General features: G+C 43.9%; 1 protein-coding gene across 7 annotated transcripts in view; it reads left to right on the forward strand.

Annotated features, from left to right (window-relative positions):
- The window catches only part of RAPGEF6 (Rap guanine nucleotide exchange factor 6), a 119,574-nt gene extending 108,691 nt beyond the window's left edge, over positions 1-10,883 (forward strand). For 6 of the 7 annotated variants that reach the window (XM_066197044.1, XM_066197045.1, XM_066197047.1 and 3 more), the window contains 3 exons: positions 821-1,332; positions 4,185-4,496; positions 6,228-10,883. In XM_066197044.1, coding sequence (XP_066053141.1) covers positions 821-1,332; positions 4,185-4,496; positions 6,228-6,253 — 850 coding nt within the window. In that variant the 3' untranslated portion in view covers positions 6,254-10,883. The remainder of the gene's footprint in view (positions 1-820; positions 1,333-4,184; positions 4,497-6,227) is intronic. The other variant, XM_066197050.1, reaches the window with a different exon arrangement.
- Positions 10,884-27,327: the final 16,444 nt, after the last annotated feature.

Genomic DNA, 27,327 nt, shown 5'->3' on the forward strand with positions numbered 1-27,327 from the left:
ATTTACAAAATAGAAAAGGAAAGAAAGAAAACCCCTTGCTTGCACTTACCTAAGAAACATTCCTTGATTTCACAACATGTCAGTAAACTGCTGAGGGAGGGTGTTGAATTTCAATGTTGTGCTGCCCATGCATTTGTTAACACACCCAGAAATAGCTGGGAGACTTGAATAATGTCTAGCAATCCTATCTTTGTGTATTCTAAATTCATATAAACCTGGCTTTATTTTTCCCCCCCTTAATTATGCATTTAGAGTGATTAGAGCTTTCAGCAGACATTCCTTTCAAAAAGAGATTTTGGACTTTGCTTTTCAGAATCTGTCCCTCCATATTATTCCCACAAATGTTACTTACGCCTAATATTCCCAAATGTTCTTGAAATTCTGCTACTTCCACTCTGTCTAGACAACTTGATGTTGCTGCCAGTGAAGGGGTTGGATTTTATTCTAAATACTTATTTTTGTTTTAGTTTATAAATATAAAGAAAAAGGTGGTAGCAGACTAAATGTAAGTGGCAATTTACTCCTCTGCTTTCTGTTAGGCACTGTTGCTATGATTGGTGGAGAAGAGCTTCTGTGGGCCAGACTCAGGGATCTGGAGTGCAGCCTGGAAATACATGTTGCAAACTTGTTATTCCCTTGGGAATAACTTCCTTGCTGCTGGGTGAAGTAATGATTTGGGAGTAACAGTGTCTCCTGTCAGCAGTGCTGCCTTGTGCCTTGAGCTTTCTGCTAAAAACGCAGTGTTGGCTCTGAGTGGGTTGGTCTTACTGTAAAAGCTGACAAGTGTTTTTTTCCCAATTTCTGTTGTTTTCCGATGTAGCTGGTCCATCACCAGGCCTGCTCTGATCAGAGGAATGGCATTCACATCTTCCATGAGCAGCGAGGAGATCTCCCATGAGCACATCATGGTAGAGGCAGCAGACAGCGGCCGGGGAAGCTGGACTTCATGCTCAAGTAGTTCTCATGACAATTTCCAGAATATCCCAAACCAGAAGAGCTGGGATCTCCTCAGTTCTTACCGTCACACCCAGCTGGACGGACCTATAGCTGAAGTGGATCCCACAAACTGTTACTCCGAGGAGGGTTATTTGTATTCCGAAGCCTTTTCCAAAGCCAACAGGCAGTCGAAAGCCAGCGTGGAGCTCGATCAGTCTCGGCAGAGCTGGGCGTCCTCCAGCTCCCTGTCAGACACTTACGAGACAAACTATGGGACAATTAAGCGGCGGGGGCTGGAGAACTCCACAGCGGAGCAGACGGAGGTTTTGGACTCTAAACCAGGCGCTGATACAACTTACAAAACTGTTACTTCGAGTACAGAAAAAGGCCTGATAGGTAAGCCAAGCCAACAGCTCATGGAAGCTGCTACATCTGGTTTTCATTTTGATATTAAGTTGTTAAGAAATGACATCAGCAGGTCTGGGGCTGCCTGTCATGTTGAATTCAGCTTCACACGTGGTTTTAATCATAGCACTACACAGTGTGTTTTCAAGCCACCTTCTTTTGCATTAGGAATATCAAGATAGTAAAAGGGTGCACTTCCCCATCACTTCATGGGTCTGCAGGAAAACTCTTCAGGAGAATGTCAGGCAGTTCTTTTCTGAGGTATCCTATTTTGCTTTTTTGAATGATTTTGGAGGTGCACTCATCACTGTAGATGTTGTTCTGACAAGGGTCAGTGATCCCTTACTCCTTGTAATGCAGACTTCCCAGAGGGAAGTGGATGACTGCAGAGTGGTGTGGAGCTCACCTGCCTCTCTGGAGCTGGGGCACCTTTCATCCACAGGGCTTTGGGCTTTGAAAGCTCAAGGGCAAAGCAGATTCCTTTCCTGTCTTTGCTATTTTGAGATGCCATTTATCTGATTATACAGCTGCAGTTTGGCTACTTATGAAAGGAGAAAAAAAATAAAAGTGTTCTTTGAAATATGCATAGTTCTATCAGGCAAGATGTTCTCCCCCCATCCTAGGGAGTTCAGTAGCCAAAATTAAAGGAACTGGGTTAGTACAAGATAAAATATGGAATGCAAAGCTTTCTAAGACTGTGAGGCAAGGGTGCAGCTGAAATGCAATTTAATTACTGAGTGGATTGCTGGAAGGCTTTGTTATCAAAGGTAATTGCCTGAATAAACATTGCACGTAGGGCAGAGGTCTAGGATTGTGTTCCTCCTTGCCTTTGGAAAAGAAATCGTGGTGGAGCCTTGTAGAAAACTTGCGTGGCTGTGCCTGTGCTCTGCCCTTGCTGCCTTTCAGAGCTGTTCAGGAGCATCTGAGCTGTATTAGGAGATGGCAGATTAACTGTTCAGTACACACTGTCTTTGCTGACAGCACTTTCCCTTCCTTTTAATTCTTTTTCCATTTTGTAGCTGTGAGGAGCATTCACAGTGTGCTGGAGCTGCTCAAGGAAAGGTCTGATACGGGTGGATATAATTACAGGTTTGCAAATGCAAATCCATTAGCTGTTCACCATCTCACAGTGTGCCAGAGATATCTTCACTTTATTTCACCATTTGTAAAATACCATGAATTGGAACTTGTCAAAGGGACACATTATTCCTGCAATACTACAGTAGACTAAAGGTTAGCTCTAGGGAGCCTGAAGCTTTCTCTTTTGAAGGAGAATGTACCCACCCTCGTGATTCCTCCTGCAAATCCAACCAAGGCTGAAGGTGAGGTGAGGACCCAGCCCTTCCCCATCCCTCCAGGGAAGGGCAGATCCTCTTCACTTCCCCTATATTTTCACAGAGACCTCATTCAGTGCTAGTTAAATGAAAATAAATCCTGTAATTCAATAGTACAAATTTCTGCCTGTACCCACGTGTATCTGCTGAACCCCAGACTGACTGAATTTGGTTGGTTTGTTTTACTGTCAGCCCAAGTATGAGGCCATCAAGTGTGAACAAAACCTAGAATCTCACAAGTCTACAACACAATAAGAAATACTCCTTTATTTTAGATCCGTTCACATTCTGCTAAGATAAGAAACTGTTACATTTGCTGAAATACATGAAGCTAATGAACATGCACTGTTTAAAATGGATCCACAGGAAGAATGCAAATTCACCTAACTAAGAGATTAGAAAAAATTACCCTGGCTTTGAAACTCTACTGTTGCAACATGTCCATGGAAAAAAGCCCAATTTAACATGCACATAAGCCCCAGACCTGGGGTGGGAGGGAGGGGAGGCAACCTAAGAAGAGTTAAATTTTGGGTTGAGAGCCTCTGTGACTTGAACTACTGTTGAACAGGGCAGAAAGGGAGAATATGAATTATGAGGCATGGACACTGCAAATAAATAATATTGATTGTAGCCTTTTCTTGACTGCACAAGGTGTATTGCAGCCCTTCCAAGGGCTGTTCCTATAACTGTTCCTGGTTTTTTCGCACTTGTAAACAGAGAGCATAGTTTAAGGCAAGGGTATAAAAGAAAACAAAACAAAAACCAAGGGGAAAAAGTAAGAAATCAAAAGTATGGGTGTGATAAGCCATTATTCACTCTGTGAAGATGTAAAATAATTAATGCAGGCTCAATACACAGTCTGCCTTGTAGGATCAATTTTAAGTGATGCTATTTTTTTCTTCCTATGGCGTAGCCAGATGGTTTCATGTCTTTATACACATCAGTTGATATGGTGTTACTTTGTTCTAATGAATTTATGTTAAGCGACTGACCTCTTTTGGGTGATGAAATGGATGTTAGAAGTCAACCAGCAGTTCTTGCAGTCAAACACCAGCGTGCTGTGCAAAGTAACTCTGGGCTGGTTGCCTTAATTCCTTCTGTTGCAGTTTCCCAGCCTGTAACAGTGGCATCAGACTTGGCTGTGCTGGTTCTCCATCCTGCCAGAGAGCTCCAGAGCATCCCCTGGTGCAGCAGGGCCACAGGAGCAGGGACTGTAATAAAGGGTGTTAATTACAGTCTGAATGCAGACAAGCTTAGAGTCCTCTTTCCACTCAATTGACATCTCACCTAAGGAGTTCATGGATTCTTTTGCTACTCTGACTTCTTAAAACAAATAGAAAGCAGAAATGAAGGCATAAATACCTGCTGCTGTCATTATAACCAGTGTTTCTGCATTTGCGTTTTGTTATCAGTTTCTGTTTTGCCATTGTAACATTTCATGATTTTTTAACGTTTTGTTTCCTTTCTTTTTCTTCTTTAACATTTCCATTGCTTATTTCTTGTGCCCAGTGTACTGTGTCACCTCACCTAAGAAGGACGATAGGTATAGGGAGCCACCGCCCACCCCTCCGGGATATATGGGGATTTCTTTAGCGGACATTAAAGAAGGATCGCCCCACCACCCACACCTCAAACCTCCAGACTATAGTGTGGCAGTGCAGAGGTCAAAGATGCTGCACAGTGACCTCTCTAGACTTCCACCAGCTGCTCTCGGTAGCGACGCGGTGGCCTGTGTCTCCTCGAGGATGCCCCAGTGGCACGGCCGGCAGCCGTCCAGCCCCAGGGTAGCAGACTTGCCTGACGCAGATAGTGAAGAGGATGGTAGGTGAACACCTGGCTGGGGAGTGGGGCTGTGCAGGGTGCACTTCACAGCGATGTTCTGGTCTTTCTCTTGGGTCATTCTTGGAGATTAAAAGCGGGTTAATCTCTGAAGCACACAGTTGTGTTTGTGTGGCTGTATGCACATGCGTGGCAGTGTATGTCATGCATAACTCTGTGCATGTTCATACACGTTGAAAGCAAAGAAGAATGCCTTCCCCTTAGAGAAAGCATGTTGGCACCAAACAAACTCAAAGTATATGTAAACAAATAAATATACAAAAAGATACATATAAGATCTCCTAAAGTACAGCTGAGACACTTAAGAGCATGTAGATACTGGTTTTTGGTGGGTTTTTTTTTCCTTTAGAATCTGTCCCCTCTTAAAGAGTGATGGGACACTGACAGGCTACATGTGGGAAACCTCTGGCCTCCCTGGGTTGGTTAACTGGTGTCCCAGTGGTTTGGCTGGCATCAGGATAATGGTCTAAAATGAGTGATTTGGATTTGATGAACGTATTTCATTTGTATTCAGGTGTGCTGCAATTGAGCTGCCTTATGCCTCAGCAGATATTTTTGGAGATTGAGTTTCAAAATATTGAACAAAATGATAGTGAACTTCTGTTCTTCTGGAGAGTATATTTGATGAAACCTGTGTTCTCCGCCTAACTTGGCCTGACAGTGTCTCTTCCAGTTCATTTTTTCATAATCTTGTTTGAAGCAACAGCCAGTGCTGCCAAGCATGGCATTTATGGGGTGACCAAAATGTGAGAGGATTTTCTGATACAGACTGCTCTTATATTGTGTCAAAGCTAACTTCGGGTCAGGGGAATTTCTACTTAATTGTTTATCTGCTGATTTGCTTTAAATTTCTGTGCATTGATGTGATCTTCTTTACCTTTTGCTGGTGAGCTAGTTTTTTTATTAGAATGTTGTGATTATTTCCTTCCCTTTAAGTTTGATTTAAAATGAGCCTGTATTTAGGTTTAAACAATTTCTGATGCAAAGCGATTGTATCTTGGCCCTTTAAAATGTGTAAGCAGTAGTTAACATATATATTAGTAGTGCAGTTCAAACATAGAGTAAACATAAAATTGCTTGGCATTATTTCTGTTGTGCTTTTGATGTAAAAATAAGAAAGTCATTGCTTCAAACATTTTTAATCAAATTTTTTCTTAGCTAAATTTAACTGTACACTTTTAGAGGCACCTATTTTACTATTTTTGAAGTGCTTGGTTAATTTTATTTGGTATAAAATGCTCACTGCATGGAAATTTGCTGGCTTTTTTCCCAAATCCATGGCTTTTGGCATACTGGGAGCTGCATGCTGATAATTTTTGGAAGATCTGGGATATTCTGTTTTGCAATATGTCTTTATCGTATGACCATCATACCTCAGACTGCTGAAGCTGTGGCTGCCCCATCCCTGGAAGTGCACAAGTCCAGGCTGGATGGGGCTTGGAGCAGCCTGGATGGTGTCCCTGCCTCTGGCATGGAGTTGGAACGAGATGCTTTATAAGATCCCTTCCAACCCAAACCATTCTGTGATTGCCTGAGGATCTGAAAAATGGTGATGTGGAGTGTGAAGTGATGATAAAGACAGTGAAAACATGCTGCTGTAGGGGTGAAGTTGTCATAGACTCACTCTGATCACCTCACTGGGTGCTGCTCTGTGCCCTACGTGCCTGAGGTGGGGACTGGTGGAATAACCTATTTCTTTTTCTTGTTTTGCAGAAGATGAACAAGTTTCGGCAGTTTAACCCTTGGGCTATTTATATAAACCACTCACAACACAAGGGACATGGGAGAAGGTCTCATGGTTCTGTTAGCGACTGCTGACAACTTGCTGCTACTGACCTCAGACCTTGCCTCTGTCACAGATGAGATGGAACGGGTTGGATCACCTCTTCACACCGTCCTTCACTCTGCCACCACCACCTAAGAAGCTATTTCTGCCTATGAAATAGAAAATCCTGTTCAAGGAATGTGCTGATTGCCTGGATACCAGCATGGGTACCCAGAGATGGACCGAGCTTCATGCGTTGGGGAGGACCAGTTGTCACCACCACTTGAAACTTGGGAGCATTTTTCTGTATGATACCATGTAATCCTTTGGTAGTTTCCATTGTTGTTATTTTCTACATGACCGTTAGAAGTCTGAGAGTGTTATTTTATGAACTTCAAAAAAAAAAGTTATATCAAAGTGTCAGCAAAAGCGAAGGATGTTGCTGAAGTATCTGAAAATAATTTATTAATTTAATATTTTTAAATGGGAGTTTCCTTTATGTGCGTTGGGAGTGCTCTGGTTGGCTAATATAAATGTTTAGTCAATGTGACAGCAAATTAGCTACACATCAACTGTTGTGCTCTCGAAATAAACACAGAAAAGTAGAAACGGGTGCAGAAATTTATAGATTTTAGAGTGGGTTTAGATTTAATATGAATAGAGCCCAGTGCCCTGCAGAGCAGCGTCTGTCAAGCCGGCACTCCTGCTGCTCCCCTCCCACATGGACACAGCAGAAACCTCCTGTCAAAGGATTTTTAGAAATTTTTTTAGCTGCCAGCTAACTAAGGCAATGGTTGGTGCTCTCCTCCCGTGTTAAGGAATGTTGGAAATGTAGAAGCTGTAGCTTATGGGGGAGCATTTGGGGAGATCTGGAGCTTTCCCAAGAGTTTTAACAGGTTTTGCCCTGCAGAGTTCAACATGCAAAGCATGTTCTAAAACTCTAAACTCAGTTGTGTGTTGTGGTTTTTAAGATCATCCCACGTGTTCTGGCTTTTTCCCAGAGTTGCACAGGGTTTAAGTGCAAAGGTTATCTTTGAAAAAAAAATAAATGAATTATAGATCACCTGTATTTCACATAAAATTTGTGGAACTGAATAATAAATGGCACAGTGCTTACAGAAGAGCATAATGCATTTTATGATGGGTTAAAAAACCCTGTGGTGTTCATCTGGGAAATACAGATGATCTCAAACCATTTTTTTTAAATCGTAGTTAACAATCCTGGTGTTGTTGATGTCAATGAGAGTTTTGACTTACAGCCAGCCAGTATTAACCCATGATCCTCTAGTTTTACTATGGTCAAAAGAATGGCTTCTTTGATTTTACTTTTAGCCAGCCAGAGTGCGGAGGGGTAGAACTGGAAATGGCCTGCAGGTTCTTTTCTTTTTCCTTCTTTTCATTCTTTTTGTTCCTTTCTTCCTTTCCTTCCTTCCTTCCATACGTGACACCCCATTCTAGTGTTAAAATCAGACATGAATGTGTGAATATGTATTTAAACATTCAATTGTAAATCTTTGTTGTGATGTTTACAGCCTAAGCTAGAAAGATGATGTTTGTCATTTTTACAGTGCCTCAAAACTGATTTCTATATCCATAGTTGTGAAGAGCTTTAAGGGTTTTTTTTTTAACCTAAATGTGTGCAGGGGTGCAAGGGGAATGGACCATTTTTGGAAAATGCCACAAGTACCAAAAACAACCCAAAGCCTTTGATGTGCTTTCTCCATAGTAGCTAGGGGCTGATGAAGCCAGGTGGATGTGAATGACCCAGGCTGTGTCTGCCTTCAGAGCAGTTCCAGGTTCAACATTGCCTGGAATGTATCTGTCCTGATTGAAATTGGGAAGCTTAAATGAACAGTGATGCTGAGGAAGAGGATGCCCAATTTAGAACTCACTGGTTGGCTGTACGATTTTTTGGCGCAAGTTATCAGAGAAGCAAGTGGTTGAAAAGATATATTAAAATCCACTTGAGGTATGGCATAATAAATGCATTTTGCTTTCTCAAGGCCTTAATGCTTACAATGAACCTGCAAGGGCCTTAATGACTAAAGATTAATGTGTCAAAGCTGTGCAGGGCAGAGTGAGTGTTTTCAGCACGTGCAGTGTTGATAATAGAACTCTTGAACTGATTTTCCTGTGGGATGTAAATCCAGGTCCTGCCATCCCACTGTCAGCTGTAGTTGCTTGTTAACTTCTACATGGAAACAACAGGCTTTGTGTTCCATCAGAAATGGTCTGTGTTGTGCCAGGTGAATGAAACCCTACAGTTCCTTGGCCTTGGGGGGGAAGCTGTAGTTTATTCCAGCCTGTTGAACAAAAGTATAGGGGATGGGGGGTTACTAAAGTGGCTCTCTTTTACCCCAAAACCCAGTAGTGCTGCCTTTGAGGATGCAGGGAAGCCCCTGGGGGGGGGAGCAGGGTTGGGGTCTCCTGGCAGTCAGCAAGAGCAGATGAATAAATTACCCATCCAAACATGGTGTTTGATGGTGTTTGCACATCCACAGCATCCATCGGTTCCAGAGGGCTTGACAGACACTGAAAAGTTCTGGAATGAGCGAAAGTCTCACTAATCATGTTTTCCTAATAGCCATCACAGCTGGTGTACATAAATCATGCATAAATGACGACAGATGAGCTACTCCTGCTACTCCTGCCTCGCACAGTGTGGCTTCTCTGCTGCTCCTTGCTGGGGTTTTTGTTTGTTTGTTTGTTTTTACTCAACCGATCACATTGATTGGGGCCAATAGCCAAATGTAGAGTGTCTGGTGTGGGTTTGAAGAGACATTATCCCTTTTTTTGGTAATTCAGACAAGAAGCAATATGGTGGTTAGTACCTGTTGTACACTGCTTTGTTGAAGTTATGTCTTCTGGACCACAGATCCCTGATTGTACCTCTGCTAGATTCTTCTGACTCGGGCTCTGATGCTGATAATCAGTTAAGGTGCCTCGTGTCATGTTCTTCCACTGCCATTCCTGGGTTTTCTCACTTCCTGCTCGTTGTTTGCTCCTGACTTGTTGGTGAACGATGCATTTCAGATTTCTATGATTTAAGCACACAGTGTTTTGTTACAAATCTTAAACTTTCAAACAATTCCTGAGAAGGCAGTGTAGTTCGGTAAAACGGAATTGGCCTCTCCTGTTGCAGGAAGGGGAAAATGAGATCACTGAGCCTCTGAGCATCTTCTCCCAAAGTACACAGAAGAATGGAAAGACGACAGCTGTGGGTGTTTGCTGTTCATGTTTTCACAATGTGGACAGATTTTGAGTGTTTGCCAACAGTGTGGGGCTTTCCTGGCTCCTTCCTTTTGCCTTTACTCACAGAAGTTCGTAGGTGTGGCCTCACCTCGAGTCCTGTATGTGATTTTTGGGCACCATGATATGAAAAATATATGATGCTGTTAGAGAGCATCCAAAGGAGGCCACGAGGATGGGGAAGGGTCTGGAGGGGGGAAGCCTTATGAGGAGTGGCTGAGGGCACTTGGTCTCTTCAGCCCGGAGAAGAGAAGATTGAGGGGAGAGAGACTTCATTGCAAATTACATCTTCCTGAGGGGCAGCACTGATCTCTTCACTCTCATGACCAGTGCCAGGTCACGAGGCAGTGGCCTGAAGCTCCGTCAGGGGAGATTTAGGTTGAGCATTAGGAAAAGGTTCTTCACTCAGAGGGTGGCTGGGCACTGGAACAGCTCCCCAGGGCAGTGGTCACAACACCAGGCTGGCTGAGCTCAGGAAGCGTTTGGACAAGGCTCTCGGGCACACGGTGGGATTGCTGGAGATGGTTTTGTGCAGGGCCAGGAGTTGGACTCGATGATCCTGATGGGGCCCTTTGGGCTCAGCAGGTTCTGTGGTGCCAGGTGAGTGACACTTCACGGGGAGGTGCTCAGAGCCCATTGCTGGGGATGGGGTGCACTGGGGCTGTCTGCACCTGCCGGAGGCACAGGGTGTCCCCAAGGGCTGAACCTACCAGTGATGCCACTTGCAGAGGGGCCTGTGGGGCATCGGGGATGTTCCAAAACCTCTTTCATCACATCCCAAGTAATTTTACTGCAGGCAACAGTGGAAATACAACCCCATCATTTAAGTTTTTATAAAACCTTAGAATTTTTGAAGGATAAACTTACCACTGCCTTTGCAAAAAGAAAAAAAAGGGATACTCTCTCTTTAGAAAAGCTTTACACATTATATTTTAGAATGCTTGTATAGAGGGTAATCTATCTTGAATTCCCAACCCAGCTTTTGCTTCTGTTGTGCTTTTTATTGTTTTATCTTTATTTCTGATATACCTGGAATGCAGTTTAGCTTGGTATTAATTAAATTCTAAATATGTGAGCATATTGGCAAAACTGCACAGATGTAATGATATTCCAATAGCAATTGTACTGCACAAGTCAGTGATTGTAAAGTATTCTGTAACAAGCAATGTTTGTCTTCTATTTTTTGATACCTCTTACACTTATGTCTTTTAGAAAGACAGTGCCTCTGTATGCTTTTTGTATTTTTACTGAGTGATTGTAAATATTTGTTATATTTTTGGTTAAGAGAATGTTTAAAAGTACCGTTTATTATCCAATCTATTAATATGTTGGAACCAATAAACAATCAACATGTATTAATTGTTTTCAGCAGCTGTTTTCTGGCAGCCAGTAGAGGGTGGAGCTCAGGTGGTACAGAGCTGGGGAGAGTCTGGTGGCAGTGATGCTCATCCTGGGATCAAAGAGGAGCCACCACTGAGTGATTTTGTTGTGTCTTCACAATGAAGACAGTGAGGACAATACAGACAGTGATGTTCAGAGGGCTGGAGCACATTTTCTGTGAAAACAGGCTCAGGCGAGTGGAGTTGTTCAGACTGAAGAAAAGGATCTGTGGAGACCTTAGAGCCCCTTTCAGTGCATTAAAGCACTCCAGGAAAGCTGGAGAGCGACTCTGGACAAGGGGGAATGGCTTTAATCTGAAGGAGGGCAGGATTGGTTTCGATTTTCTGAAGAAATTCTTGCCTGTGATGGTGTTGAGGCCCTGGCAGAGGTTGCCCAGAGCAGCTGTGGCTGGCCCATCCATGGGACTGTTCAAGGCTAGATAGGGCAGGGCTTGGAGCAGTCCAGAGGGTGGAAGGTCCCCCTGCCCATGGCAGGAGTGGGAGCTTGGACGAGATGACCTTGAAAGGTCCCTTACCAGCCAAACCAATCTGTAATTCTATGAGCTTTCCTCTCCCCAGGTCTTGTGGCTGCTGCCCCAGCATCAGCTCAGAGAGATCAGGGACAGCCTGCGGCCCTTTGGGCAGCGTGTGGTGCCTCCCCGGCCTACAGCCCTGTGCAGCACATACAGATGGAGGCGTGTGCTGGCACTGAGGGTGCAGCCACAAAGCTGAAAGTCCGTCCTTTCCCCCCCACTTATTTTTGCAGAGGGCCTGTGGCTCCCAGCCACCCCAGTGTGGTGCTGAAGGTGGGACGGGCAAGGGGAGCAGGAGCTGTGCTGGGCCCCCCTGTCCTAGCTGGCACGGCCACTCCTGGCTTCTACATTTTCCCTCCATTTCTGTACTGATCATACAAAAGCTAAGCTCTGTGGGAATTTCATGGGAAAGGACTTTTTTTTTTTTTTCAGGGACTTTCAGGGGCAGCTTGTGTAATGGGTTCTTTGCTGGTAAGCAGAGTCTGCAGCTCGTCCTTTGCTCCCCCAGTGCAAGTGGCGTTTTCCTCCCTCCCTGTGCAGCCCCTTTGCCTGTGCTGTCCATGGGGATATGGCTGCTCCTCTGCTGCAGGTCCATCTTACTCGCCCCGGTGGGACTTTTCAGTTCTAGAATCACGGAATCGTTTGGGTGGGAAGGGAGCTTACCCCTCACCCAGTTCCAACCCTCTGCCATGGGCAAGGATGCCTTCCACCAGCCCTGTCCAGCCCCACCTTGCTCAAAAGCAGCCTGGTTGTGCTCCCGGGAACCTTTGAATTCCAGCAGTTTCTGGGACGTGGTAAGGGCTTTTTAAAGAAGGAAAAGGACCAGAGCCGCCACAAGAGGCCAGCATTGCCTCTGGTTTCGTGGGCGCTGTGCCGGCTCCGCAGGGGCTGTGCACGCTGGCGCTGCAGAGCCCGTCACTCAGCCCCTTCCCTGCGCCCTGGCGGGTGGCACTGGCGACATTCCGGGCTCACCGGCTGCTCTCCAGCCGTGGGCTGCCCTGGGCCCCTTGGCGATGCCTGCAGGGACGATGTGGAGCCATGTGGTGCAGAAGGACGCGGGTCTTAGCAGGTTCCTTGGCATTTAGGACTTCCCAAGGCTGTCTGGTCCCAATTTCTCCTTCATGTGCCTGGATGATCCCTTTTCACCCACAATGGTTATCTTGCCTGGGGGAAGCCAGGTCCTGTTCTCCACTGCTCTCCATCCACTGTGCTGGAGGGAGGCTGGGAAGTTTTTCTTCCCATGGCAGAAGCATCAGCAGCTGTTCAGACAGTGTGGGAAGGCAGCAAGTAGCTCTCGGATTGCGTTGGGAGGTGTAGTGCCAGGATGGCCTGACTGCAGCCAGCAATTCCTTGTGTAAAATCAAATGGAGGAGAAGCAGTGTCATTAGTGAGCAATCCACTGAATGAGTTACTTGGAGTTTGGGCTTCTCTTTCACCTTCTCCTTCCAGGTGGTGGAAACCCAGCACCCCATGTGCAGCATCATTTCCCATCCTCACGTTCCATGTCCAAGCATTTGGGTCAGACCTGGCCCTGTTGGAGTGGTGGAAGCTTCTTGCTTTGACAGAGCTTCATATTCCCTGTGCTCAAAGGCTTCTGAAGCTGCACTCGATGCATCAAATGCTGACCTAAACTTGAGTGTATTCCCTGGGGGTACTCCGCCAAGGCTTTTTCTGATTTTCTTCTGGTGTCAGTTCCAATCTGATTTTATTGGGAAGAGTTAACAATTGCTTGTTAGACTGCAGTAGTGCCATGTGTTATTTGCTCATGGAGAAGCTGACAATTGTCCCTCCAAAGTAAATATGAAAAGAGAGATGAATTCTCTCTCCCTCCACAGAAGACTGCTTGCCCAGGAGATGCTCCCTTAGGGAAACATGCTTTCTTTTTGCCGTGAGGAAGAAGGCAAGAACTGCACTGGCAGCAGCAGGGTCACAGCCTGAGGTGTCCCCACCGCGTGGGGACTTGCCCGGAGGGCTCTGCAGGCAGGGTCAGTCAGTGCTTTCAGCCACTCATCAATTATTAAGAGGGTAAAATGTGCTGGAGAGACCATGTCTAAGCACCAGGAGGACTAAAACTTGTCCCTGCACCATTCTTCCCTCTGGGTTGAATTTCTGCACTTTTGAGGATGGAGTAAATGCATTTTTCTTCATCCAACCTTAATTCAGGAGGAGCACTTCAAGTCTGTTGTGGTTGTGCTATGAGCTTTTAGGCTGTGGCATCAGCTCTTGTGGTTTGACCCAGAATTTGCAGTATTTTTAGCTTTCCTGAAGATCCAGGTCCTGGAGGCACGTGATGACATGAACTGATGACATTTTGGTGGAGGGGAGGGTATGTAAAGCAGCTCTTGTTGCTGTGAGAACCTTGAAAACACAAACTATAAAAAGAACTCTTTTAAAAAAAATTGTGAAGGAAATGAAGACCCATATTGATTTAACCTGCCCTTGGCTCTTGTCAGCACTGAACTGCTGGTTCCCGATGCTGAATTCCCACAGCCCATCAACAGAAAAGCACAATGCCTCTCCCCAAGGTACTGCCCTGAAGACTTTTACTTGTCTGAGAGAGCCAACACTCCTGGAAACAAAGGGAGAACCAAGTTGTTTGTACAAGATAAATGTTAAATGGGCTCCACAAAGATTTCTGTTCATTCCCCTGAGTTTGTCAGAGGAGGAGAATAATTACCAGTGTCACAGTGCTGCAAGTCAGTCTTGGTTTGGGAGAGAGGGAGAAATATGGTAAAAAGTGAAGTTCCAGTGTAGACATAGTTGCATTTAACACTAGGAGTAGCAATAAAGATGAAGGTTGGAATTGTATGTGCAATTTCAAAGCTCACAACATAATTTTATATCCTCAAACATCTGTTTTAGGATCAGAATAGAGTGTCGCATAACTGGGTTATTTTTATATCTATCATTTAGGCACCATCAAGTTCATTATAAATTCAAACTCATTTATGTAAACTTGGGCTGAACAACTCCACGGAGTGATGACCCTGGGGACAGTGTGTTTGGAGCAGCAGAACTGTATTTCGTTGTTCAGCGGGATGCTGCTACATGGCAAAACTCATCTCCAGAGGGAGATGGCCCTTGCAGGAAGCGTGACAGTGTTTTACCTAGAAAAAACTCTTCTGGGATATCAAAGCAACTGATGCTTCTGTTACCTGTGCCCTTTCCTGCCACATGGAAATGTCACCTGTGGCCAGAGGGAGTTGTCCTGTGCTGATGAGAGCCCTGGAAATAGGGATGGCAGCGTTGGCATCTGCTCTTGGGTGCCTTGGGTTGTTTGAATGCATGAATGGCACCCTGGAAGATGTGAGCTGGACCCTCATGGGGCATTAAACATGCAGCACAGCCCCGGAGCTCTGGGGTGTGTTTTATTTGCAGGATTTATTATTCCATGGGAAGGGAATGCTGTGTGGCACCATGCCAATCCACGAGGGGCACTGACTTTACTGGAGAACCCACTGCTGACCAGCAAAGGTGGGGAGGACTAGAAATGTGCTAGGTTAATTGGTTTTTTAAATCTGAATCATCATTTCACAGATGGCTGAACTGGCAGATCAAGAAGTTCAGTGCTGTGGTTTGTGTGCCAGTGGTTTTACAGGTGTTTACACAAGTAATGCAAACATGAATGTCATGGTGTCATTACATGTTTCATCTAGTCCTGTCAAACAAGCAAAGTGACTGCAGAGGACACCCCACGGTGCCTGTTAACCCAGGTCTGCCTGTGGTGCTGCCACTGGCTTTGGTTTTGGGTTGGTTCTGCCCTGTGAGCAGCTGTGTGCTGGGCAGGGGTTCCTGCCCTGTCACTGCTGGCTGCCGGGACTGCATGTGGGGAGTGTCAATAGCCAGCCAGGCTTTTCACTGGGCAAATAATATGTGGCCAGCTTGAATTCTTCAGATCAATAACTCAGTGACAGGCAGCTCGAGCACTTGGAAATAGCATTAAGCCCAACACCACTGTTTTGTGTATTGCAAGGGATCGAAGAACATCAGGGCCTGAATTGCAGAGCTCCATCACTGTGTCAGAGCTATAAGTGTGAATATAAAGTGCTGTGGAAGAATGTGTGGCCTCTCTGAAAGATGAAAAGAAAATTCTGAGCACTTGGACTTGCCAGCTGCTGGGGAACGGACATGGGAGCTGGGACCTGTTTCCACCAAAGTGCCATATCTGTTCGCTTTGCCCATCCAAGAGCTAGGGGAGGGACAGGAATATAGAATGGTTTGGGTTGGAAGGGACCTCACAGGTCACCAAGTTCCAACCACCTGCCATGGGCAGGGAAACTTCCAGTCCCAAGCAATTGAGATTCCTAAACTCCCAGAGGAAGAAGCCCTGGATAGAGGATGCAATCCTTGTACATTGCAGTATCTGTTGTGGGCAGCAGGGAATTTGTTTGCCTTATGGCCAGGATCCACAGGAAACTCCTTTTCCACTTAGGCTGATAATATTTGCTATGCAACAGAATACTTTTTAATCTCTGTCTGGGATTTTATTCATGCCTCAGGAGAAACACCATTTTTGCTCATGCTCCTGAAATCCATACATGTGGTTAATCAAGCACAAAGATCCCGTGGCACAAAGCTGATGTAGAGCTTACAGGGGTGCTCTGCATGATTTTATTCCAGGTATTGCATTTAATTCAGTGTAGATGGTTCTTAAATGCTGCTTCTTCTGAAAGATATTTAAAGAAATGGAAAATTTGAACATATTCTCTTCAAAGAACAAATAAAACTGCTGTACCTGGAATGGTTAAATTATTGTTGCAGCCTGGGGTTCCTCCCCTTCCTTTTGCATTTTGGTTACTCTGATTGCTGTTGTTCTTTTATAAGCTATCTGTGGTTTTAAAGCATCAATTTTTTGTCTTTGGGAAGCAAACGCCTAGGGAGGAATTTTAATATTGCTTTTGCTAATTGCTGGGAAGTGAAAGTTAAGCTTAAGATCATCAGGCATTGAGTAGAGCTGGCAGATGACAGTCATTACAGGCAGGAAAGTTTGGTGTCACTTGTGAGAAGGTTTAGTGTAGCAGTAGTAAAACCAGCACGATGTCATTAGAGTCTTTATAGGAAAAACATTTTGGAAGCTGGCTCTGAATCCCAGTGAAGTCTGTGCAAACACTCCTGCTCACTTTTAAAGCCTGAATAAAATCCGAGATGATTGCTAAGCTACTTGTAATGTCTCCAAGGTCAGAGGAAACTCCCTGTTTGGGCTTATCCGTGTAAAAGGAAAAAGAAAACACTCGACCAAAAAGGCAAACTAACCCTGATGCCTGAAGAAACAGCCTAATAAAAGACTGCATTAAAAGGGAAGTTTGGGTAGTGAAATTGTGATGGAACAAGTCTGTTTTCCCCATGGAATGTGAGCGTCTCTACTGATCTTAGCAGTAGAAATTACTCTACTGAATACACGTTGACTTGTGTCCTTGTTGTTTTGTCTTCAAGCTCTATCTAAATGTTTATCTCCATAATTCAACACATATGTATTTGTTTGACATCTTGCAGCCTTTTCATGGATGTCATTTGCCTGTGAACAAAGGTTTTCCCCATCCCTGCCATCAGCAGCCTTTGCTGACTAATCAAGATGTAGCCTTGTCCTGTTCTCGTAGCCCGAGGGGGTTTGTGCAGCTCTGTGGGGTTTTGTCATTCCTTTGGATGCTTTGCCAGCGTGTTGTGCACCTGTACAATGTCAAATACACATTGCCCACGGCAGCATTTAATAGACTTCCTGATGTCAATGGAAAGTCAATAACTCGAGATCTTAATTGCAGGACATGTCCGGGTCCTGGCTCATGGATGATATTTTCTGTATCAAATAACTTCAGATATTTGGAACAAAACAAGAATATTGTTTTCTCTATGGCCCTAGGAAGGAAAAATAACATTTTGAGGTGCAATGGTATAGAATAATGTTCATTCTATTCTGGAGAAAGAGCTGCAAGGTGGGTCCTTTTCTCAACACAGTGAAACATTTACCAAATTGTTCCAGTAAGTCAGTTTTGTAGAATAAAGGGAAAAGCATCAGAGAATTCTCATTTGTGAGATCAGAAAGGAAAAGGTGATGTATAGACAAAAATACTGATTAAAAGCTACATTCATCCTTATGAGAGGAATGCAAAATACCCTGGTGTGGCATGTTGTGTGGGGGAATGTAACCCTTTTATGCAGTTGATTATTGAGCTAGTACTATCCTTAATCAGTCTACAATTGAATATAGAACTAGCTGAGGCTCAAATTCTCTCTCCTGATTTTCAGAGCCCTGCACTAGAATTAATCCTGGCAATTTGTCAAACCGAGGCTGGAAATCAGCAGTTTTAAATCCCCCAAAGCTGTTTCCTGGCATGGAGGAAGGAGGGGCAAGAGTGCTGATGGCATCTGCACTTTTGGTTTACAGCTGGAATCTCAGTTAAATGAGACCCCAGGGCAAAACTGCAAGTATGAGGTGTAAGTATGGATACAGCTGAGCATGACAGGGACAACAAATAGCAGAGCCCTGACCTCTGGGATAAACATTCTTTCCTTTGCATATGTACTAAATCCAGAATTTATTGTGGTTTTAAGAAAAAATAAGAATTTCAGAGACAGCCATAACCAGAGCTAAATCCAGCTGTTGATGTGGCCAGTGGTTTTGGGCTCTTGACTCTCAGCCATGATGCTGGCAGAGCTGCTCAGACCAAGAGATGGCACTATTTTTCTATTTCACTGCAAAGGAAACTCCTCTCTAAATCAGATTCATTCACTGTCAAACCTCTCTCAAAACTACTATTTTTCTGAGGCTTTACATACAGCAAAGTCTATCATTGTGAAGGCCAAATTGCTGCCAAAAAAAGTCCTCAGCTAAAAAATATGTCTATAAACTAATAACACATCATCCTGATGAAAGATAACACAGGGGAGGACTTTTTCTCAATTAAGCTTAATTATTAATTACCAATGTTTGTTATACTGTTGTGTCTAGTCCAAGAAACCTTGATGAGGCAGCTTTTCAACGTGAATGGTACTTGAACTGGCATTTTATAAATTTTACCAAAAAAAAAAATATCCCTGGAATATTTAAACTCCCTGTTAGTATTAAAGAAGGGAAGCTGCAGGCTGTGGGAGAGGGATCAGATGTGGGGTCAGATGGCAGTGCTGCCATCCCCGAGTGTAAATATCCCCCCGCAGCCCCCCTGGGACTAGCTCGGTTTCTTGAGAGGCTTTGGAGGGAAATCTCAGAGGAACAGGACAAAAGATTCCAAAAGAGGCTCTTACCCCCGGATTATTCCAAGGCATTTATTCTCGAAGGGTTCCAGGGGGCAAGAGCAAGAACAAGGAAGTACAGGGGTCTTATCTAGTCTCTCACTCAGGGAGGATGGCTGGCACTCAGCCAATTAGGTGAGAAAAGGAAGGAAAGGTCAAACCATATGGTTACAGGCATTAGGGGTCTTGGGGGGAAAAACCATTCCCCAGAGAAATACAACACCCGAGGACAGGAGAGCAAAGCTCAGGGTGCGTTCAGGGGCTGCCCCAGGTGGGAGCACACACAGCACAGCCCTGAGAGTTCTTAGCCCAAAGCAATTCAGATATTTGCTAAGGCACGCTCAAGGTCACACTGGAGGTGTACATTCCTGATCCTCAGGCGGCTATAAAAGGTTCCTTCCTCTCAGCAAAAGGCAGGAGTCTGCCCCAGAGCTGAGCACGGCTCCCACAGCACCTCACCTCTGGTTACCCAGCTGGATGAATTATTTAGGGTCAGCATAGGATTTAGACATACTTGTCTTTGATGCTGCACTTTGGCTGCCCTTCTTCTTCCCAGGGAAAGCATCACGACATGGGGTCTGTCTGGAGCAGGCTCCTCTGAGTGTCTGGGGGCTCTGGGATATTCTGGTTGCCTGGATTCCCTGGAGAAGCAGCTGTGACTTAGCGTGGGTTTCCTCAGTGTGGCCGGGATTACCAATGGCAGTATTTCTGTCCCGTATAAAGTCCCTATATTGCCAGATTCAGCCCAAGAAATGAAAATTTAAAGCAGAAGGGAGTAGCAACACTATGTTGAGTGATCTGAAGAGACTCCTGTTCCCTGGTGAGGTCACTTAGCCCAGCTGCTTAATTGGAGGTGATAATGCAGCATACATTTCATCTGGCAGTGTCTATATTGCAGCTTATCAAATAGCCTGAAAAGCTCAAGAACAGCAGAACAGCAGACCCCAGCAAAGACAAAGGGATGAGAACAAAGTTCATTTCATTAAGAAAATGCTGGAATAAAGGAATAGAGCTTTTCAGAACAGCCTCATTAAAAGCCTAGGCAAATTAGTGACATTATGGTATATTAAATATTATTAAGCTAAGGACAAAAACTCTTCCTGCAGAATGCTCACAGCAATGGGGAAAAAAAAAAGAAAAAAAAGAAGAGGAAAATAAAAGCTAAGAAAAATTGTGTTTTCACATAAATGCTTTCCTGTAGCATAATCCTGAGATCTCTTGGGTTTAGCTTTTAAAACATTAGAACATTTACTAAACATAAATCTGAAATTGAACTGTCCATGTTGAACTTGAACATTTCAGCCAAACATCTTGGGAGGTCTCACAAGTTCAGAGAAATAACAGCCAGTGAAAATATTTTCCAAGAGTTCATTTGTGGGGAAAGAGTGTCAGAGATTTTTCTTTTTCCTTTTTTTCTTTTTTTTTTCTTGAAAGCTAATTTGCAGTGTTACATGTGTGAGTGCACGCATATTGATTTTATTAATTAAAATTAAGAATGTACAAATCTGCCTCTGTGGAGACTGCGGGGTAGGGGAAGGGAAGGTTAATCACACGTAGCATTTCCTATTTTCTGTGCTCAGGATTCTCCACACACAGGCGCTGTGTGTCAGCCCCTGATTGGGATGCAGAGCTCCTTCTGTCTCTAGACTGTGGCACACATTGTGAGGAAAATAAAACAGAAACAAAGATCCCTTGACCAGGAGATTGCAATCCAAACTCGGAGCTGTTTGGCACAGACCCTGGGCTTGGGCACAGACCCATTATCAGCAATTAGAAAAGGGAGAAGGAGTTGGAGTTGCAGACACAGACATTTCCTAAGAGCAAACCAGGTTTTGTGGGAATGGTTTTGGGCACAGAGGGCAGGGAACAAATCTGGTGTGAAATAAATGAGATTAATACATGTGAAATTTTCATTCTTTTTAGCTGATTCTGATTGGCAATGCCCGCTGATGTGCTGGAGTGGAAAGGCAGTGGAGGGTTTATGGTTTGTTGCTACACAAACTGATAAAGGGACCATGAGTAAGTAGTGATTATTGTTATGTTTACCACACAAAGACATAATTTGTGCCAAAGACTTGGACAGGCTTTTCTCAGAGCTGTCTCACACATGAAGCTGCAGTGGGATTTTCAGGTCTTGTGTCTCACTGGGGTCACTTTCTGTAATGCCCGGTGCAAGAGAGGAAATCTGTGCTGGCTGAAAGGAGAGTGAAGTCGCAGGTCAAGGATGATGGAAAATAAAGTCAAAGTTCTGCTCCATCCTGACTGGCTAAAAGCTGCCTGCATTGTCTGTAGATGAAGTGAAAGGTATTTGGTCAAGAGATTAACGTGTCATCAAACCACAGAACTCATTAAGGAACAAACTGTTCTTCTGAGCAACTTGGTCTAGGTGGAAGGTGTCCTGCCCATGGCAGGAGGGTTAGAATGAGGTGGCCTTTAAGGTCCCTTCCAACCAAAACCATTCTGTGATTCTGTGATTCTTTGATTCTCTGAGTGAAGTACCTGCTGTAGCTGATATCTGTGTGTGCAACATGCATCCTCAAGAATTTCTATTTTACAGGGGTAGTGGACTCTCTTTTCACCTCATGTAGAGAGGGTAAAGCTTGGATAACTCTGCTGGATATGGGCCACACTCATGTTTTCCCACTTTGTCCCCAAGCCATGTGGTCAGAGGCCCAGCTGTACACACAGACTCTGCTGGACATGAGCACACAGCCAAGAGTAGGGGCTGGACTGTGACAGAGATGTCGCTTGTGCCACTGGCTGTTACAAAGCCCAAATGAATTCCTACAGAGGTTGACAAAAATAGCCTTGTTCACATTCATTTCGAATCCCATGAGGTGCCTGTCTTCATTTCTAGGCACCTAAATACTTCTGCAAATCTCCCTCTTAATGCTGCATGAGCTGGGGACTGATCTGGCATATCAAACTTCAGCTAAAACAGGAGTTCCGAGATCTGAGCAGTTTCTAAAAGGGGAAGCAGAACTTCTCAAACATATGCTGAGGTCAAAATTGCTCATGCTAGTGAGAAAGTAATTTCTGGAGATATGCAGATTTTTACTTTTTAATGTATTTTAAGGGCTTTTGTTGCAGTTGTTTTCTCATTTAAGCAAGAGGCAGAAGATATTTCTATCAGCAGTAACACATCGGGAATTGTTTGACTCAAATAATTTCACCCTTTTGTTAAACTTTGCTTTAGGAATATTATCACATCCATTGGTTATATTAGCAATCTGTTTTTCCAGGTAACTGAGAGGCAAATATAGTCTGCCAGCTTCTCAGGAAGACAAAGACAGAGTGGAGAGTGTTTATATGATCCTGCACAGAAATGACTCATTTATTTTGATAAGATATTACAGAAAGCCAAAAGAGAAATTGGACATGTAGCTGTAAAATTCTTGTCACCAAGAAATAATGTCCACTTTCTGTGCCTGATGGGCTGCCTGTTGGTAATATCACTCCAAATGGGTGGGTTGGCTGGATGGATCACTGTGCCCAGGTGGCACCATGCCCAGATCCTGATACCCTTCCATGCTGGCCCTGGGGTTGTGAGGATGCTTCAGTGCGTGCAAGGGCAGCAGTTCAGGGCCTTGCTACCTCTTATTTCTGGGGGTGAAAGGGGAGGCTGATCTTGTCTTGATCAGCATTGCAGTGGCTTTGCTCAAAGGTCTGAGCAGGTTGGGTCTGCTGGGCCACAGAGGTGATTGTCCTTAGCCCACCTTGGCATCTCCATTTGGTGAATGCAGCGCTGAGAGGGCTCTGCCCTTTACTTGTTTCTGAGTATTTTGAACGTTGCTGAAAGGAATGTAAAATGTGTTATTAAGTTTGTACCCCCCTCCAAAAAAAAAAAAAAAAATCTCTAAGAATGAAAAATTGCTTAGAACTGTCAAAACAGCAATGTTATAATGCCACTTCTGCAATTACAGGGATCGTGCATGCATGAGTGATGAGACTTTTACACACATGAGAAGTTAGAAGGTCTTTTAAAATGCAATTTAGTTTTACTTCATGATTGTGTGGAACCAGGATGATGCATCACAGAGATATCCCTATGCACAAGTATGAAATTGTTTGAACATTTATTTTTATCCAGAAGCTGTGCCTTGAGCAATTCTTCGGAATATTCAGAATTGACTAGAATTATATTAGTCACATTTTTATTATAAAGACAGTAATATATGCAGGTGATTTCGAAGGTTTTGATTTTCATCTCTGAAGAGCTGAAGGGTCAAAACATAAATTAGAATAGCACATGGCAGTGCTGAACATCCAGGCTTTGTAAGTACTAATAATTATGTTGTAGTAACCCCTTAAACAGTGTTGTGTGGAGTGGAGAGTCTGTAACCCTGGAAAAAGAAGTAATGAAGTAACTGATAGTATGGAGGAATTAATAAATGTTAATTAGTAAATAATGAAAAATTAATTCTTTTAAAAATCATCCTGGGACCATGAGTCGCAATGTCACCTCACAACTTACTGTAATAGCATAGGCATCATCACTTTTTGCAGCTTTGTCTGAAGGAGTCAAACCAGCTTTTTACTCCTTGGAAGGTAAAACGTCCCACACATTTTAAGAGTTACTGTTTGTAAAGAACTTAAAATGGTTTGGGTGTTTGTTTTTTTTTTTTCTTTTTTGCAAAGAACTTCATATGAAAAGTACTGATTATTGTAAACAGGACCATTATTCTGCACACCACTGTGTAAAAGATGCTAATTTCCTTCTGTCTGGAGTGAAACAGGCTGTACTTGCCAGTCACACCTGCTGACTCCTGAGACTGAACCTGGAAATCCCTGCCCATAATAAAAATAATAATCCCAAACAAGAGGTGTTACAGGTAAGCCTGCATTTATTGCACTGTGTGGAATGGCAAAAAGACTTGATAGCCTTAAACATTACTTTTTTGTTATTTCTCCAAGGTGCAGGCTTGAAAATAACAGTTTCGTAGGATCATGGAATCATAGAACGGTTTGGGTTGGAAGGAACCTTAAAGAGCATCTCATTCCAGCCCCCTGCCATGGGCAGGGACACCTTCCACTAGACCAGCTTGCTCCAAGCCCCATCCCACGAGCCCTTATATTCATTTTGAGTGTCCTCTTCTGGGTACCACTGACACAAACATGAAGACAAGGACATCTCAAAAGCACAAATTGCATACTGACAGTATTGGATTGCTGGGTAACTATTTGCTTAGGGCAATTACCACTAATTATTTAACAGAATTGAGAAAGCAGAAAAATAATCCATAAAGGGTACTAGGGACACATTACTGTGTGATAATGGGATTTTACAAGATAGGCAAAAAGTACTCAGTTCTAAATGTGTCTGTAGATGTACGGAAAACAGACACAGATTTTTGTTACTTGTGATATTTCATGAAAAAACCCTAAATACTGCCTTGTATTGAGCATAAGATTCGGCTTTGGTTGATATTTCTTTATGGAGGAAGATATTTTTTGATAATTTAGAAAGTATGTAAAGTGCATCTAATTTTATTCCCCCAGTTACATACATGAGATTCTGTCTAAGCTAAAATTAGCTGAGTGGTTTTTTGTCTAGACCATCTGTAGATGTAATTTTATCTCACAGAGTACATGCACACCCAATTGCAGCATGAGCTGTAGTGACTTGAGCCTCTTGTCCCCTCTGAGGGCAGGAACAAGAACATGCTCTATCTCAGATCTGTGGGTTGGATTTTCTCTCTTTCTTGGTCAGGGTTTCTGCTTTCTACCCCAGCTACCTTCCTTGCCAAATGACCTGAAGTCAGGCTTAAGGGGGGTTGTGACATTCTTTTATTGTCCCTGCCCTTTTCATCTGTAAAAGCAGTGTAATGAAACCCATTTAGATCACACGGCTGCTGTGAGGATTATTAAATTAAAAGTGGTTTTGGACTGTCAGTTGAAAGAATGTCCAAGTATTGACTGGCATTAGTTCTGGTCTTCACTCAATTTCTGTAATTAATTAGGATGGCAACCGTATTTGAGGAAGAGTTTGATGATGTGAAGCTGCAAGAGCAGGAGTGGCTGAGCTGGCCCAGCACAAGCCCTACCCAGTTTGTGGCTCTGCCCCAGCCCTGAGAACCCTCAGGAGTGGCTGGGCTTTGACCCCCACATCACACCTCCAGTTCTGCTTGTGCTTTGCCTGGTGGATCTCCAGGGGCTGCTGGAGCCGTGGGTCACTGCTGGGCTCTGCTGTTCCCCATCCCTTCTCCCAGGGAGGGGATATGATCTCCCACTGCCCTACTCTGGTACCCATGGACATGGTGAGACCCACTTTGTGGTTTTTGACAGCTTCTTGCTGCACAGCTGATGCCATTGCAGAGCCAAGCAAAGTGAGAACGGGTTATTTTGCTATTAGAGCAAACCATGGGTTACTGATTGCCTTCTTTATGTCATTTTAGCTGTCCTAGAATCATGGAATAGTTTTGTATTGCAAGGTGCCTTCAAGATCATGCAGCTCCAACCCCCCTGCCAAGGGCACTGACACCTTCCACTAGACCAGATTGCTCAGACCTCTGTCCCCAGAGAAGCAGGAGGCTCTAGTAATTATATTATAGTAGTAGTAATAATAATAATAATAATAATAATAATAATAACAACAACAACAACAACAACAATGGCAATGTAATGTTTTCTGCCAAACAGTATCCTAATTACTGTCAAAAGTTTGTTAACGAATTAATTACAGCTTTATAAAATCATGTTTTTATAACTGGAATTCTCATTCCAGTGGTTCATTGTGTTGGAGTCCATTCGGAGAACAAGAAAAATCACCTGGTTTAGTCCTGTTGGTAGTGAATGGAATGAAGCCAGTGGATTGCAATGTGTGAGGGAAACTGATCCCTAGGGAAGGGTTGTCGTTTTTTTTTTTGCCAAGACAGAAAATATTGGATGAGGTGTCTGTGGGCACTACTCCTATAGTTACAGGAATTTTGCATGAGGCTGGCCAAACTTTGTTTACTGAGCACTGCTTTTAATGCAGTTATAGATCTCGACTGCTGTGCATCAGAGCTGGACAAAACCCTCTAGTAATGATGACAATCTGATATTTGTTATCTACAAGTCTTCCATTTGAATGGACCTCCATTCTGCTGATTCAACATACAAAGTCTTTAATGTAGAGAATTACAGCTAACAAGACCTTTGATTGCATTGAAGTCATAATATCGTCCTGTGAATCGTCTTTGCACCTTGTGCTTTGGACAGTTTGAGTAGCAGTGAAGGCACATTGTCTTGAGTGAGACAGTGACACAACCTCAAGGTGGAAAACATAGGAACAAAGGGCAATGCAATGACCTGGCCTAAACAAGGGGTATCTCTTCTGTGACTATTAACTAAGATTGTTGGCTTGATTGAGAAATCCTTGGTAGAGGGATTTAATCACGTAAATTTGACTTCTTTTTCGAAAACTGGGAGTTCAAAAATCCTGTATTTAGAGATTTAATTCAATTACTTGATATCAGGTGTTTACTAGGTAGCACAATCAGATGCTATTGATAGCATGTTGTCAGAATGCTGCTACTTCAGGAAGTTATGCAAAACAGCTACGTTACCAAAATTAAGAAAACAGAAATGTTAAAATGTGGAGATTGGACTCAGCTCCCTGAGAACAAGACTCTGAAATGCTTTTTATAACCTCCTGCTTCACTCTCTTCATATTGACTCACATCATTATGCAAATGCTATAAATAGCAATAAAATCAATTAAAGAGCTATTGAGTCTCATAAAAATACGTAGCCATTAGTTTTCTGCTGAGACTGTATTTCTGCTCTGCTTGATTTTGACCAAGGCAGGGAGGAGAGCCCAGCACTGGGTGCCCCCTTCCCACAGCCCCAGAGCCCAGGTGACCAACATCCTGCTCACATCTCCTGAGCTGAGAATGCACAGCTGGGAAGGGAATTGTGCTGGGTGCCAGGGAGTCTGGAGAGGGATGTTTAATAAAGGCATGGAGTGACAGGGCAGGGGGAATGGCTGTAAACTGAGAGGTTTAGGTTTAGATTGAGTATTAGGGAGAAATTCTTCCCTGTAAGAGTGGTGGGGCCCTGGCACAGGTTGCCCAGAGAAGCTGTGGCTGCCCCATCCCTGGAAAGGTTCAAAGCTGTGCTGGAGGGAGCTTGGAGCAACCTGGTTCAGTGAAAGGTGTCCCTGCCCATGGCAGTGGGTTGGAAGTGCATGAGCTTTAATGTGTCTTCCAACCCAAATCAGTCTGTGATTCTGTGATTTCCAGCCCTGCTCCAAAATCTGATCATGCGATCTCTCCTCTTCTAACCATGAAACTGCCACCGAAGGAAAGGACCTGAAACACCTGCCTGCAGGCTGTAAGACTAGCTTTTAGGAACCATAACTGGATAGAAAATGTGGATTGAGAAGTAAGCTTTAATCTTTGTATTTCCTGGAGAATTGTATCCTGACTGTGCTTAGGGGTTCGTTCTGTTCTCTTCTCTGTAGTACCTCTGCCGTGGAGAGCCCTGATTAATTTCTTAGTTTTTTAGGTTTTGGGTTTTCTTTAATCATGCTGGGGCAAAGTCTACCTGGGAAAAAAGAGGGCTCTGCAGGATACTGTGCAGTGTCTGGATTTTACATCCCTTTGGGGAGAACTCCTGTAGCTAAAAACTTCACTGCCAGGCTGGGAAGGCTAATGTCTTTTCCTGCAGACCACAAGGAC

Source organism: Chamaea fasciata, unplaced genomic scaffold, assembly GCF_029207755.1.
Source record: "Chamaea fasciata isolate MVZ Bird 193981 ecotype frontalis unplaced genomic scaffold, bChaFas1.0.hap1 SCAF_15, whole genome shotgun sequence".
Lineage (NCBI taxonomy): Eukaryota > Metazoa > Chordata > Aves > Passeriformes > Sylviidae > Chamaea > Chamaea fasciata.